Source organism: Tympanuchus pallidicinctus, unplaced genomic scaffold, assembly GCF_026119805.1.
Source record: "Tympanuchus pallidicinctus isolate F22 unplaced genomic scaffold, pur_lepc_1.0 scaffold10, whole genome shotgun sequence".
NCBI lineage: Eukaryota > Metazoa > Chordata > Aves > Galliformes > Phasianidae > Tympanuchus > Tympanuchus pallidicinctus.
The window spans coordinates 1627284-1641618 of record NW_026294619.1 but is presented as its reverse complement, the minus strand read 5'-3'; the positions used below and the strand labels follow the sequence as shown (position 1 = coordinate 1641618).

The following is a 14335-nucleotide window of genomic DNA, read 5'->3' as shown; positions in this document are numbered from 1 at the left end:
AAGAAACAAAATCAGCTCTGCCACTAATAGCCCTCTAGGATAACACTATCAACTGGGTGAGGCACAAGGAATGCTTCATGAAGCCTTAAAGAACATATCATGGTCTCAGCCAGCACAACTGCAGTGACTTTAAGTGCAACACAGTGCTGTACTATTCCTAAGAGCAGCAAAGGTATCTTGACCAGTTGCAACATGTTAAGGAAATAACACAAGCAAAGCTTTGTCCAGAGGATGAGTACAGTCCACCCAGAAACATGCTCCTGTTAAGGGTGAAGTGATACAGGGAAACTTGTCTCCTGTGGTCCCTTACTTAAGAGAGAAATTCTACCAACTGAAGTATAACGAAGCTCAGCTGCAAGAGGTATCTTTGGCTTCTCTGCAGGGAGGGAAGGATAATCTTACAGCCAAAGCACTACAACAACAATACTGAGAACGAAGTTCTGTTTTCCCCATCATTGTCATGTTCATGATAGACAAGCTATTGATGAGACCAACTACCTTAAGGCCTCTGCAAAACCAATATTACAAGGAACACTTTTTTCAGGGGAGGCTGGCATTTGATATAAAGGGGAACTGGGATATCAAGACTGGAAAGACTTAGGATACGTTGCATAAGATATGCAAGATAAAAATGAACTGCTGTGGACAACAATGCTATGTTTGAAGAAACTTCAAAACCATGTTTGAAGAAACATTCTGAAAAGCAAAGTTGCAGTAACATTACCTTTAGGTTTGCCCCACCTGAATAATGGGTTCACTTCAGGGTCCAGCTTCAACACAGTTTGTTAAGGACCTCCCAGCTCTTCCTTTTCTTTCTGGTGGATCCCATTCCTGCATGTAACCTCAGGTCATAATTTCTCCTGCCTTTCCATACTATCAAAAAACTTCTGCAGTACTACCAAAGAAAGAGACCAAAAAAGAGAAAAAGTTACACAGTTTACCTCAGGTAATTTCTTGAACTAAGAGACTCAGGTTATACAAAGTTAACTACTCCTTAGGACAAAGAAAGTGCTGCCCTGATATCTTCCAGGACACATCTCGCTTAGAAAAAAAACACTGATGTCATTAAGTGCAGCCATTGGGATTGCAGGAAACAGAGCTGGATTTCTTTACAGTATTGGGAGAGTCAGTTGGGGTCAAACCCTGACTTTGTACCAGTACTGTAATGTGTACAAATCAAGGCCTGTATCACTGAAGATACAGAATGAAGAGTCCTGAATGGCAATGTGCAAGAGTGTCTGAGCTGCTGAGGTTGCTTCAAGCATTTGTTTGGATCTGTGCTTGTGGAGGTGTCTGGCAACCACTGCAAAATGACTGCAACACCAAGGCCCAAACCTTGCTTTCTGCCCTAAGAATACAGTGGCCATCTTCACAGCACGTTCACAGTTTTCTATCCAACAAGAATTTAAAGAACTTTCTTAGTTTTCTGAAAAGAGATTTTATTCTAATGCATTGTCTAGAATTGGAATACATGCCTTCTCATCTAGAGATGCTGAGGTTCATCCAAGCTGAGAGTGCACAAGCCAATACTGACTCAAGGGGAAAAGCTAAAAAAACATTTGAAGGGAGATATCAAGATCAAAACAATTTGGAATTAAGAGAGCAAATAATAAGATACTTGAGCAGCATCAAAACTCTTCACTGGAACAAGACATAGGCATTACAACAAAATGATGATGTGAGAAAGAAAAATACACGTCAAGCTCTTCAGCTCTGAAATCAGCAGCATGTAAATGGTTTCTACTGACTTCTCACCTATAATGAACTCATTCAGTAGCACTTCAGTAACAGGTGATGACGCAAACCAGGTGCACGATATGTTTGGCAAAGAAATCCGTGTACTTAGCATTATCCTTGAGAGCAGCTCCGCACCAAGAGATTATCAGCCTCAGATCCCGCAGCAGCTACACAACTGGTTATTTTCCACAGGATGTATACAGGCTCACTAGTGACCCTGTAGCCTGAAAAGCAGTCTAATCACCTGAGTTGTGGACACTAAGGCCTGGATGGCCTGAAGTCAGAGAGGGAATAGTTAGACAATTGTTTTAAATTTACTATGTAGCGCATTACCGACAACACTCTGCAAAACATACGGGAAACAGCTGGGAAAGGTCTCAAGACTGTTTCAGACAAGCTCAATCAAATGAGGTCAATTGCAAATGTGCAAAGATAACTCGCACTATATTTAGTTGAACTACTACTATGCAGTTCAACCATCCTGCTTTATTTCATGTCCCTGCAGCTACACTAAACATCATGTGCAGAACAGGGTATGCCATCAGTCCCCCCTCCATTCAGACTTTGAATCCACTCCGTAAGAATCTTGTAGCAATAACAATGCAAGCCTCTCAGCAAGATTTGACTGCAAGGCAATTGTTGCTTTTGAGTATACAGCTGTCCAGTATCTTTTCAGTACCTGCTGCACACTAGCATTGCAGCTCCCCAACAAGCCTCAACATGACTTTGCTGAAAGCAGTAACACAACAATATCACTAGCTTGATTTCGCAATTTGCATCAGGTGGAAAACCCACACTGAAGACCCACCTGTTCAACCACTGGTCTGATTTGACTGATCCCTGTTCGCATTTCAATTAAAGCTTTCCTCACGCTCTCCATTCCTATAGCTCAGTGTTTTGAATAACTATTGCCATTTTTTTTCCCTTAACTTTTTAAAGAAAACAAACGAAAAACAGAAGTCAGGATCACTGGTCATTTTTAGACTTTTATTAAGAGGGAAAAATATATATTTTCTATACCAGCAATAAAGAGGTAACAGTGGAAAAGCTGCAGATGTGATACACAGTTTACCATTAAAGACTCTTTATAAATAGGTTCTTTTTTCATATTCGTTTTTTGAAGCGACTTCCAGAAATAATTTATTTTTCAGCCTTCCAGTACACCAATCACACAACAGTCATCATCTAGAAAAGGGAGGAAAAACAGCTTCATTACACATGGATTCCCACAGCATATCAAGGAACAGTTTAACTGTCTCCAAACATTAAGAGAATTGTAAACAAACAGCCCTACTCTGCTTATAAACTGGTTCCAGAGTTACTTTCTGAACTCCAGCGTGAGGTATGTCCATTTCCAAAGAATATGAGACAAAAACAGGTTTTCCTCTCTATGTGACTTTTGCATTTGGGTGAAGGAGGGGCATGAACTAAGCACAGTCCTATCATTAGAAATCTAAATGGAACTATTGCCTTTTTTTTTTTTTTTTTTTTTTTTTTTTTTTTTTTTTAAGAGAACAGAGGCAGAGTCAAACTTCACTATTCAAGAGCCACTCACAAGGGCTCTGAGCTCCCACAAGCCTCTGCCATCCTCAGAAGGAGAGCAGCAGTTACTCCAGGGTCAATGAGGTTTACCTGGCTTTCCTTCTTTTAGGAAAGATTTGCCCTTTGTCATCACGGACAGTACCCTGTACTTCCCAATGGCACCAGCTGAGACAACAGAATACTTTAGAGGCAGAAAACAAGCAACGAGTGCATTTCTGTAGGCTATACTCACCACACACATCATCTTGCTCATCCCACTCATATCTTGAAGCCCAGAGCTCTCATACATTCTTTGTGAGCTTCAATTAAGTGCCCGCAATTTTCCTCCCCCTTCTCAATGATGCTGCAAAACAAAAAGATTTCCAAGGCTCAGCAACAAAATATTATCTAACTATTAGTCAAAACCACACAGCTGCCAAGCTACTGAGGGCAAATAGAAGTGAATAAATTAAGCTCCAGAGATTTTTTTTGCCTATCGTGTCTAGGGTAGCACTACCAATGCAGTCAATGAGCAAGTCTACTGGGATTTTATTATACAGTACATGGCTGTTGCTTCACTGTGTTGGGTTGCTGATCTTGACAGCGAATTCTCAAATCATTCAGTAAGGAGAGGGACAAAGTTTCTACAACACTAGGCAGATTAGACTGGCTCTACCAATAAACAGTGGGTTAGTCCAGTTTCTGCTGGCTTTTAGGGACTCTGAGAAAAAAAAAACAAAACAAAACAAAAGTCCATCTACTTATTAAAAAAAAACAAACACATTACCACACATGGTAACTTTCGATATTACCCGTTCATCGTTCATCCCATTACCCGTTATGTATTCAAATAGCGGCCGGTCCCCGCTCTCCATTACAGCAGGCCGCCATACGTTAAGACCTACCGACGCTCCCAGGCAACCCGAAGCCGCGGCCAGGCCACTCACCAGGCGTCCCGCGCCTTCTTGGTCTCGGGACATGCGCAACAAGGCTTCAGAGGCTTCTTCTCGTCCCGCGCCTCCCCGGCGCCCTTGGATTCGCAGCTGGCGGCCGCTACAGTCGACATGGCGATCGGCTCACTGCTGTCACGGCCTACTGAAGACAGGAGACCGGCAGCGAGCTCTGTTTCCGGGACGAGCCTCGCCTCACTGCGCCTGCACGCATAAGCCCGCGGCATGCCGGGAAAAGTAGTTCCTAGGCCTGAGTGCGCCTCTGCATGGGAGTCGCGCATGCGCGATGAGCCCTCATGGTGTTCCGCTCCGTCTCTTCAGAGCTGTGCTTCCTAGGCTTCTGCCTGAAACGGGGCAGCTCCGTTCTTGTGCTACAGTCAGCTCCTTACAACACAGTTTTCCAGATGGCCAAAGCTCCTCATTTTAATCCCATCAGAGATGAGGCACTTCCTGCCGCCCTGTGCCTATGCAACTCCTCCAAACGCAGGCTCCTGAGGAGGCTGCTTCCTGCCTCTGGAATGGTGTCACGCACCACTCGCTCACCTCATTGACCACCTGTTTAATTACCTGCAGATCTCAGCTCAGTAGCCTGTCCCCAGCTATCCATCTGTGGCTGATGAGGGTGTTCAGGATGGCGCACAGAATCATAGAATTGCTCAGATTGGGAAAGACTTTAAAGATCATCAAGTTCGACCGCAACCTAACCATACTACCCTAACAACCCCCTGCCAATCATGTCATAGAATCATAGAATCACAGAATGGCCTGGGTTGAAAAGGACCACAGTGATCATCTAGTTTCACCCCCCCCTGCTGTTGCACAGTTGCCAACCACCAGACCAGGCTGCCCAGAGCCACATCCAGCCTGGCCTTGAATGCCTCCAGGGATGGGGCATCCACAGCCTCCTTGGGCAACCTGTTCCAGTGTGTCACCACCCTCTGTGTGAAAAACTTCCTCTCAATATCTAACCTAAACCTCCCGTTTCAGTTTAAAACCATTCCCCCTTGTCCTATCACTATCCATCTCATATACAGCCATTCCCCCTCCTGTTTATAAGCTCCCTTCAAGTACTGGAAGGCCACAATGAGGTCTCCCCAGAGCCTTCTCTACTCCACCTAAAAGTATTGGTGCTCCCCCTAAATATCTTACTCCTTATTTTTTCATGCTCTTAGTCCCTGAGCGCCACATCCAAATCATTTTTAAATGCATTCAGGGTGGTGATTCAACCACCTCTCCGTGCCCAACTGGTTCAGCACACAGGCACTGTGAGGCCATGCACCCTGGTGTGATGGGTTGTGATTGGAAGAAGTAAATACACAATATGTTTTAGTAGCACATTTTTATAAATAGAGCTGTTGCATTGTTGTATTATGTGATTAGCAACTTGCTTGCGAAACTGTAATAGCTTTTAGATGTTGTGAATGGTTATGGATGTAGCATTATAGACTAGGAAGCATGTTGTAAGGCTATTCTCTTTTAACAAGAGACCTACAGCAAAAGAAACACAATTAATGAAAGGACATGAGTAGGCTTATCAGACATCAAAAGAAGCTAGGTCCTCCACACAAGGCCATATTGTCTCACTCTGGGTGTAGATTGGGATGCAAGAGGCAGACATCAAGATACTCCCCTCTATCCTCCTTATTTTCCAACACCCCGGTATATTTCATTTAAAGACAGGCTGCCAAACTTATCTCTATCCAAGGACAAGCAGAAGTTAAGAAACAATGGTTGAAATGCTGAGTGAGCAACTGTTCTGATTTTGGTACCTATAAATTACTTATAATAGGCATTCTACTGAGTACACAGCAATGAAAGTTCATCTCGAGGACAAGCATGGAAGACCATTGGCTGAAGCAAAAGTCTGTCTGTTGAACTGTCATGATGCTAAAGGGATGCTAGACATAGAAGAGACCATGGAATAGAAATCTGAAAACCTCATCAATCACTACCTGAGATAGGCATGTATGTGTTAATTATCTAGCAGACTAATGGTAACAAAACTTTGCTGTTCAGTTTCTTAGCTTTGTTTCTTCAGTTCAGTTGGAAGATGCACAGATTCTGTATGTTGACCAGGATATGCTTTTCCTAACATCCTAACATCCTAACATCCTAACATCCTGCAAGGTGGAGCTGAGATTGAAACTCTTATTGAAAGGTTGCACCAACTCTAAAGCAGTGCCTTGCTATTGTTTTGTTTGTTTGTTTAATATATTGTGTATTTTCCTTTCAAATTAACTAGCTTTGTCTTTTCTTCTTATAGCTTTCTCTACTGTTTGCTATCCAAAGACCTAGCTCTGGAAGTAAAAACCTTGAAGAACCTGGGGTAAAAACCTCACAGGGATTTTCCAAATCTGTAAGCATCTTTTATTTAACAACATCTTCCAGCAGAATATTTGTAGTCTAGCTAGAGCTACAAAATGCCAAGTGAGATGGTGTGAAAATGTAGTTGTCTTCATTTTCTACACAAAGATACAAGCCTGGAGAAACATCTCTGTAACCAGCATACCATTTAAACCCTAGCAGCTTTCCAAGTTAAGGAGCAGCACTGCTGTTTTGGCCATACTGCCTGTGTGGTAATGGTTTGCAAGAGATTACTCTGGAAGAGGGGATCACTTCTTGGTGGGATGAAGGGGCAAGAATTGGGAGAGAAGAAAAGGAACGGACATTTCACAACATGAAGTGCAGTCAACACATTTTCATCCTGATTGTTCAAACCTGGAGTATAGGGCAGAGAGAAGACTACACTTTTTGTTTTCTGATGCTACCTTGTACACAAGGATGAATACTTAACTTAGTGCTTTTTGTTTTCCATTTGTCCTCTGTGCGCTGACAGTGGCAGGTGAGTTATATTAAAGAATTTATGTCAGAAAGCTGTTTTGTTAGAACAAGTTTATCTACGAGTCAAAGAAAAGCGTCTGAAGGCAGCATGCAGAGATGAAACTGCTGGAAAATTGTCAGATCCAGTACCCAGGAAAGGAGATTCAGTGAAAGTCTCAGAGCCTCTGAAAGAGGTAATCAGAACAGGTGCTCCTCAATCTACTGCCTCACACTTGGTAGCCTGGCACTGGAAGAGAGCACAAGGAATACAGACAGTGCTGGGCATTTACAGCTCTTGGTTTAGAGGAGTAATAGGTGAACTGAGGGAGACTGCTCAGTTTCCATGGTATTACAAATTATTTTCCTTGTACAACCTTTTATCAGAATTATAGAACATATTTCGGTGACTCATTATTTGTAAGCATCCCATTAGCAGTGTGGACTATGCTGTTGGCTTCTTGTATCTTCAGCTTCAGCCAATTTAAAACATTGTCTAAAAAAATGTACTTGTCTGTTAGACAGGGTCAAGAGGGCAGACTTTTCAAGGAACCTCAAAAATATATTTACATTCATTGTTAATGTTATGTAGGGTGAACCCCTATTCAATGTCAGCTGGAAGCAGCAGCCTGCACCAGACTGAGGTTTTCCAGGTTTCTCACACTTCTGATATACATGACATAAAAGGTGAATTTAGCAATGGAAAATCTGTGTGGTGAAGTGGAGATAAATGTATTTTGGTATTTTCCATGCAGTGTCTATTCTGGGATGTATTAACCCTTCACTGTCTTGAAAAAAAGACACCTATTTAATTCTGATCTAGAGAAGTATTGTCTTTGAACTAGTATAAGTATGAGACAGCCACTGCCCCAGCAGCCCAATTAACCAATTAACCAGTGTCTAATTATCACACAAATTGTCTGTATTTCTGGTTAACACTTAGTTACACATGCTACAAGAATAGGGCTTCAAATATCAGAAAGATGACATGCTGGGATAGAAGGAGCTTTGCTCTGATCTTGTACAATGGGAGAACTTAAGGTGATTAATTGTAACCCCTATAAATTTCAAACTCCATCTTTAAGTGAAGGTAACTGGTTCACTATACCTGAGCTAAAATCACCTCCAAAAGTGATGCTTCAGTCCTACCTCACTTTCTCAGCACTACAGCATGAACCCTTTATGCATACAGCATGAACCCTATTATTTCCATACCACATCACTTCACTGTCCCCTCTTGGGAGGGAGGCTGTATGGAAACAGCTTCATACTGGAAAGTGAGTTGTTAAAGAAACATTATTAGGGTGGAACCATGATTACTTTTAAGACATTTCTGTCAGTTTAAATGCTATATGAGTTGGGCATTAGTACTTCTTTTTCCATAAACTTAACTTACATTTTTGCTACAAATCTCTCCCCAGTTTGTGCTAAGATTATCATCGCTTTAATGTTATGCCTCCTCATCTTTTCACTACCCTCAAAGCATATCCAGATATATTAGCAAGGATTAAGAATTTGCCATGGAACACTCTAAAAGTCAGATCAGTAAATTCAGTATGCAATCACCATGGCAACATCACAAAAGAAGGAAGCTGGAATTTTGTACTCTCTACAGAGTTAACCATGGCAGCTGCTGATGTAGATATTCCCAAATAGGAAACCTCTTTCATTCTCTTTTCTCATGACTTGGAACAGTAGGGCCTAAACTTCTGCATAATCACTACAGAAATTGCCAAAAATCTCTGAATGTGAGCCCAAGCAATCAGACAGCTCAGCCACCATTAATACAGCACCCCATATGTGCATGTATGATCTCTGATCAGTTATCCTACAGAAAGCAAATGCTGTCTGAGGTCCATGCTTATGCAATACAGGAAATCTCATTCAGAACACAAATTTACTTGCCCATGTATTGAAAAAATAATGAATCACACAAAATATTCCACGATACCATCTTCTCACTTTGATCAGTTTGCTCAAATCAGGCAGTGTTACTGAGTAACACCAGTGAATGGTGTTCAGATGTTGATCCACTGAGAACCAGTGAGTGATACAGTAGGTCCATTTCTTGCTTGCTGTATACATTACAATCATCCCTGCTGCTATTAAGAATTTTATTCTGCCTGGTGCAGTGCCATTTTGTTGTCAGTGTCAGTTGCAAATCTTGCTTGCTTTAATCTGTACAACTCTCTCTTGATCATGTTTTATGAAATGTGAGCTCTGCTGTAGCAAACAGTTTAACAGTCACAACAAAGTGCAGGAGATAAATGAAAGCCTGGAAAGAATACTTAGCATTTCCAGATTACTTATTTTGGCTGCATTTTTCTGCGCACTCATGTCCCAGCATCTCACTCCTCTTAAATACTGCATCAATATATGTATGCTATATAGCACTGCAAGTTGCTGATCAAGAGCAGGAAACATTACATATCTTCTAAATCCATTTAGACTTCTCACAGCTCTTACTCGCTTGGCAAAGTTACAAAATAATGTAGAAAATGCACCATTTCTTCCACATCAGTGGTCAGATTAGCATGCAGTTTTAAATACCTAATTCTCCTGCACTTGTTTTCTCCTAATTTTCTTGTTGGTCCATTGTTAGTACGTTCTGAAAGACATCTTAGGAAACCTCATTCCCACCAAAATCAGTTTGACTTGACTACTGAGTGCTTACTGTTCAGAATTTAAGATATATTAAGGTTCCATATACAGGTAGAGATTTCTCAAAAGATCCTATTTCTTTTGACATCTTCCTAAATTCTACTAAGTACCATCAGTACAATTATTTTTTTGAAAAAGTGATGTAGGAACAGATCACCTTTGTTGTAATGCCTTTCTTGTTGTATTGGTCCATCCATTTGCTACTGAGAGGAAACTAGAATGTGATATATAAAAGAGTTATGCTGTGTTTATAAATACAATATGAAATGCAGCTTCACAGCACTTCTGTCCAGCTATTTAATTTCTATGAAGAGAGTGGCTAACAGAAAATCAAGAGTTCTTGGGACTCCCTTCACATCAGGTCTTTGTGCAAACACACTCACTCACTTCCTGGAAAGGTTTCCCACTAGCTGGAAGACAGACTTGACCAGGCACTTTGACAAATATTAGGAGAAAGAGCAAGGAGAGCAGGAATGCTGCAGAAGTTAACAAGGTACTCCATTGTGTAGTTGCCATTCCTCTTAATCTGAAGGAGAGCAGAGACAGGTGGCATGATCAGCTGGCCCAGCTGGGATGGTCAGTGCCAGTGAGAGCACCCTCTGCATCTTTGCAGGCTGAACAGGAATCATCACTAGGCAAATATTAATGGAGATGGGCACCTCGGTACTCCTCCTCAATTTTGGCTGAGTAATTATTTGCTAGCAGCAGATGTAGCTGTTAGTTTAAAAAATAGACAAACAGATTATAAGTCTGAAGCTGGAAGCAGTTTTGGGATGGGTATGTCTCCAATCACAGCTCAGCTATATGCACATCTTCCAGGTTTCCTGAAACAAGTAGTTGGTTTGGCTTTCAATAGTAAATACAAGCTCTTTACAACTCCTTCTAAGCCACAGATACAGGGAATATCCTGTCTTTTAAGTCAGTGTAATATTCCCCTTCCATCAAACCACTGTTTCTCTGGCTCTGGAAAGGACTCTTCTCTTACTTCTTGCACTCTGTCTAGAACACTGATTCAACCATTGCTTGGGAATGCAAGGGAAAGAAAAAATCCAAGCTTTTTTTGTTGAAATTAGATGTCTTAGCACGCTGGAACTTGAACACTGCAAGCTAACATGTTGAAATTGCCATTTATATCTCTGAGTCCTACATGGGCAAAGTGAGAATACTAGGAATTCACCAATTTCCTAAGCAGTTCAGTCAAGATCCTCTTGCTTTTTAGGTTAGACAACATAATTCCAGCAAATGGTAGACAACACCAGGCTAGAAAGGCAACCAAATGTCTGCCTTAATCGTTCCCTAAAGACTGAGAATTTCCTCCAGAGTTCATCTAAGTGGAATGAAGTTTATGAGCATGCACATCTAACTGTATGAGTGAGTGGGCTTTTCTCAGAAATTGCACTTCTCTGCCCACTGCCTGAAAATGTCCTTAATTTCCCCTTCTCTTTCTTCCTTTTTTTTCTTTTTTTTCTCCTCCTTAATCAAAGCCATTATAGAAATCTTCCAGCAGGCTTTGGAGTGAATCCTTTAACTGTGATCACAAAGCACGGCTGCTTCACTTTCTTTGAGCTTTGACTTTTGAAGCTATCCTCATTTGTAGATCGCTTTTAGTTCAGAAAACATGCCAGCAGTTGTACTAAGAAAAAAAGACAAAGAAAGAACAGAAGGTCTTCCTTAAAGAGTTTCATCTCTGTGCTTTTCTTTCCATTTCAGTGGTTTTATCTCAAGATGCCTGTTTTAACCAAGCTTTTAGAAAAAACAGCAGAAGAAACCAAAGTTTCCAACTCGATGAAGCTAAATTTAGCACAATCAGTACTCCAAGGCCATCTTTACAAAAGATGTCATAAGTGAAGTATTCCACAGCAGATATAATGCATTACTATGGGCAAGAGCCAGCAATGAGACAAAGCCTAGATCCACAAAGCAGCATATTTCACAGGAGCCAACATCTCACCAATACTGTACACAGTTAGAGAACCACGTGGAGATCAGAGAATGGATAGTGGGGCTTTTCTGGGCTGAGCCCAAGGGCCAAATTCATGTAATTAGCATTTCGCGTTTAATGGAAGCTCTGACTGGAGCCCCCAAACTAGGGCCTGTGATGGACCCTACACGGAAAAAGGCTGACATCCTGTGGCAAGCCTGGGAAATGGCAGCTCCATCTGACGGTGACTCATTTTAAACGCATGGCTTTCACTTGGGCATTTCAACAATGCTTTTAGTGCTACAAATTCGTTGGCTGTGACATGCATATACACTTTTTTAACAACCAGGAAAAAAGAAAAAACACAAGCAGCCACGAAGCAGCACTGCACAACGGTGCAGTTGTTTGACTATTTCTAAAAACAGAGCAGAAGAGGAATGCCGACGTAACCAAACCTCAAGCAGACATGACATCTTGCCAGGGGTTTCACAGATGCTCATGGATTGCAGAACAACCACACTCAAATATCCAGTTCCCTCCTAAACTTTCTGGGCAGAAGGAAGACCGAGGAGATATTACAGACTTCCTCACTTTTTCATCTCCTCAATCCAGACTCCCATTTTCTTGTCCAGACCATGTACTATATTACTGCCTGCTCACCTTGTCTCTCCCTCCTCCTCTATACAATGATTCTCTACACGTTTCTTTGCTCAGCCAGCCAAATCTTTCCTCCTATATCATATTTTTGTGTCCAATTCATCTTCTCCTTGCCCAGCTACTTCTGCTCTCAGCTGATGCCTCCTCATCACAGCTTTCCACTCTCCATCTGGTTTTACAGTTCAAGCACATCAGGAAACCATCACAGCATAACAAGTCCATCAACAGAGCAGCAGTAATTCATCTTTGCAGCAAATTACACTGTCCTGCCTCAAGGTTAATAGGAAGTAAAATGCAGTTATCTCAGCTTCTTTCATGGCTGGTTAACTAGCGCACTTCACCACACATTTACAACATGCTAAACACTGGGCCAGCATTACTCTGCTCCACCAGTCACTGCACAGTAACTCACGGAGCTGTGGACAGCTTACCCATACATCTGAGCACTTGCTGTCCCCACACAGCCAAATGGCTGTAAGAAATCATTGTACGGACAGGACCCCAGCTCAGCTACACCTTCCTGTTCTGGAAAAGCGATTACTAAATAAATAAATAAATAAATAAATAAATAAATAAATAAATCATGCTTCAACCTGCAGCACTAAAGAGAAAACCAACAGCCAAGTTCTCTGAAAGGAACAAGAGCCAGCAATGAGACAAAGCCTAGATCCAAAGCCTAAGGAACAGAGGAACGTTTCTGATTACTTACAGCTTTGCTACCTTTAGTTCACTTTCAGTCAAGCAACAGCATGCATCCTGAGACGGAGACCAACCACACAAGATTCGAGTCCATCTTCTGAAGTGCCGGCCAGAGATAGGATTGTCACAGTTTACTGTCTGGGCCAAGCACTTTTCTCAGAGTCCTTCATGCTTGGGGATTTTTTTTTTCTTTAAAAATAGCTGATCCCACTCCATGAGGAGTCTTCAGGCACTTATGCAGTGATCTGAAAATATGTGTTTTATTTTGCGGCAGGTTAGTTTCCAGCAACACCATTCTCCTGAGCCGCTTACACACACAGCATTCCAGCTGCCAACACCCACAGGTCAGAGGCAATGAGGCCAGACAGTGAGGCCATGCAGCACATGCAAAATTAAGAAGACGGCAGCATCTTGCCTTGAGACCTATGCAAAGTGGCTTCATTTAATGGTAGTACTACACCTTTCTCATCTTCCACAGCTCAAGAAGGACTCATCTTTTAGGCTACATCCTGAGATTTTGTACTCCTGTATCGACAACTCATGTAATTGTTCCACTGCTCCTTCTCTACTAAGTTCCCATCCAGTCTTTCCCTCGTCAGAAAAAATAAACAATAAGGCCAGGCACCTGCATCCTATCCTCTCTGAAAACTTTAAAGAGGAAAAACTTGAGAGGGTGGAACTGACAAAGAGCCAACATACAGTTGACACATATCATCTCAAGGCAGATGTTCAGCATGGAAAATTTCATCATGGAAATTATGAAGTTCTTATGCAATGAGATACAAGAGAAAGGAAAACAGATCTTGATCATGGGAAATGTTAGGAAAGCCTACTAAATGATGTTTGCTGCCCCTTTAATAATTACAAGGTATCACTACATAAAGCTCCTTAGTAAGTGAGGGCCATTACAGCCAGCTGATTATATTATTAATCAGTCCATCGTATAAAGCTGCGAGAGCACGCTTTATTTCAGAGTTTTCCATTGATCAATTTGATCTGCTACATGAATATAAATATGCTGCTGCTTCAGACAAGCCTCAGGCCTTGAAGAAGCATAAACCAGCATTTCAAACTTAAATTCAGTGTTTAAACGTAAATTGCTAGAGTCAAAGAACTTGGAGCCACAGTCCTCATGTCTCTCTCCGGTGATGAAGTACCAAGGGAATAAAATTTTGTGTCAGACATGCCAAGCTGTGAGTAATTCTTTTGGTACACGTGAAATAATGAATGCAAGGGACCTACTTCAAGGCAGTAGGCAAAGGAGATGGTTCCTTGACAGCTCTGCTGCTTTTTGTGCCCTGTTCTCTATGAGCAGTCTCAGCAGTGCTGCTGCCAAACCCCTTAGACTGACAAAATGAGAGCCTTCCATTCA

The 14335-nt window shown here is 41.8% G+C and overlaps 1 protein-coding gene across 1 annotated transcript; it reads right to left on the bottom strand.

Annotated features, from left to right (window-relative positions):
- Positions 1-2703: 2703 nt before the first annotated feature.
- On the bottom strand, positions 2704-4460 carry LOC128072485 (cytochrome c oxidase copper chaperone). Its single transcript, XM_052666329.1, has 3 exons — positions 4206-4460; positions 3512-3622; positions 2704-2922 (listed from the first exon to the last, which is right to left on the bottom strand). Exons 1-2 carry the CDS (start codon positions 4433-4435, stop codon positions 3538-3540), a joined length of 315 nt encoding a protein of 104 aa, XP_052522289.1. The 5' UTR covers positions 4436-4460; the 3' UTR covers positions 2704-2922; positions 3512-3537.
- Between the last annotated feature and the right edge of the window lie 9875 nt (positions 4461-14335).

Coding starts and splice junctions, on each gene's coding strand:
- LOC128072485 (XM_052666329.1), bottom strand. CDS start 4,435: ATGCCGCGGGCTTATGCGTGCAGGCGCAGTGAGGCGAGGCTCGTCCCG. Junction 3,623..4,205: donor AAGAAGGCGCGGGACGCCTG/GTGAGTGGCCTG, acceptor TTTGTTTTGCAG/CATCATTGAGAAGGGGGAGG.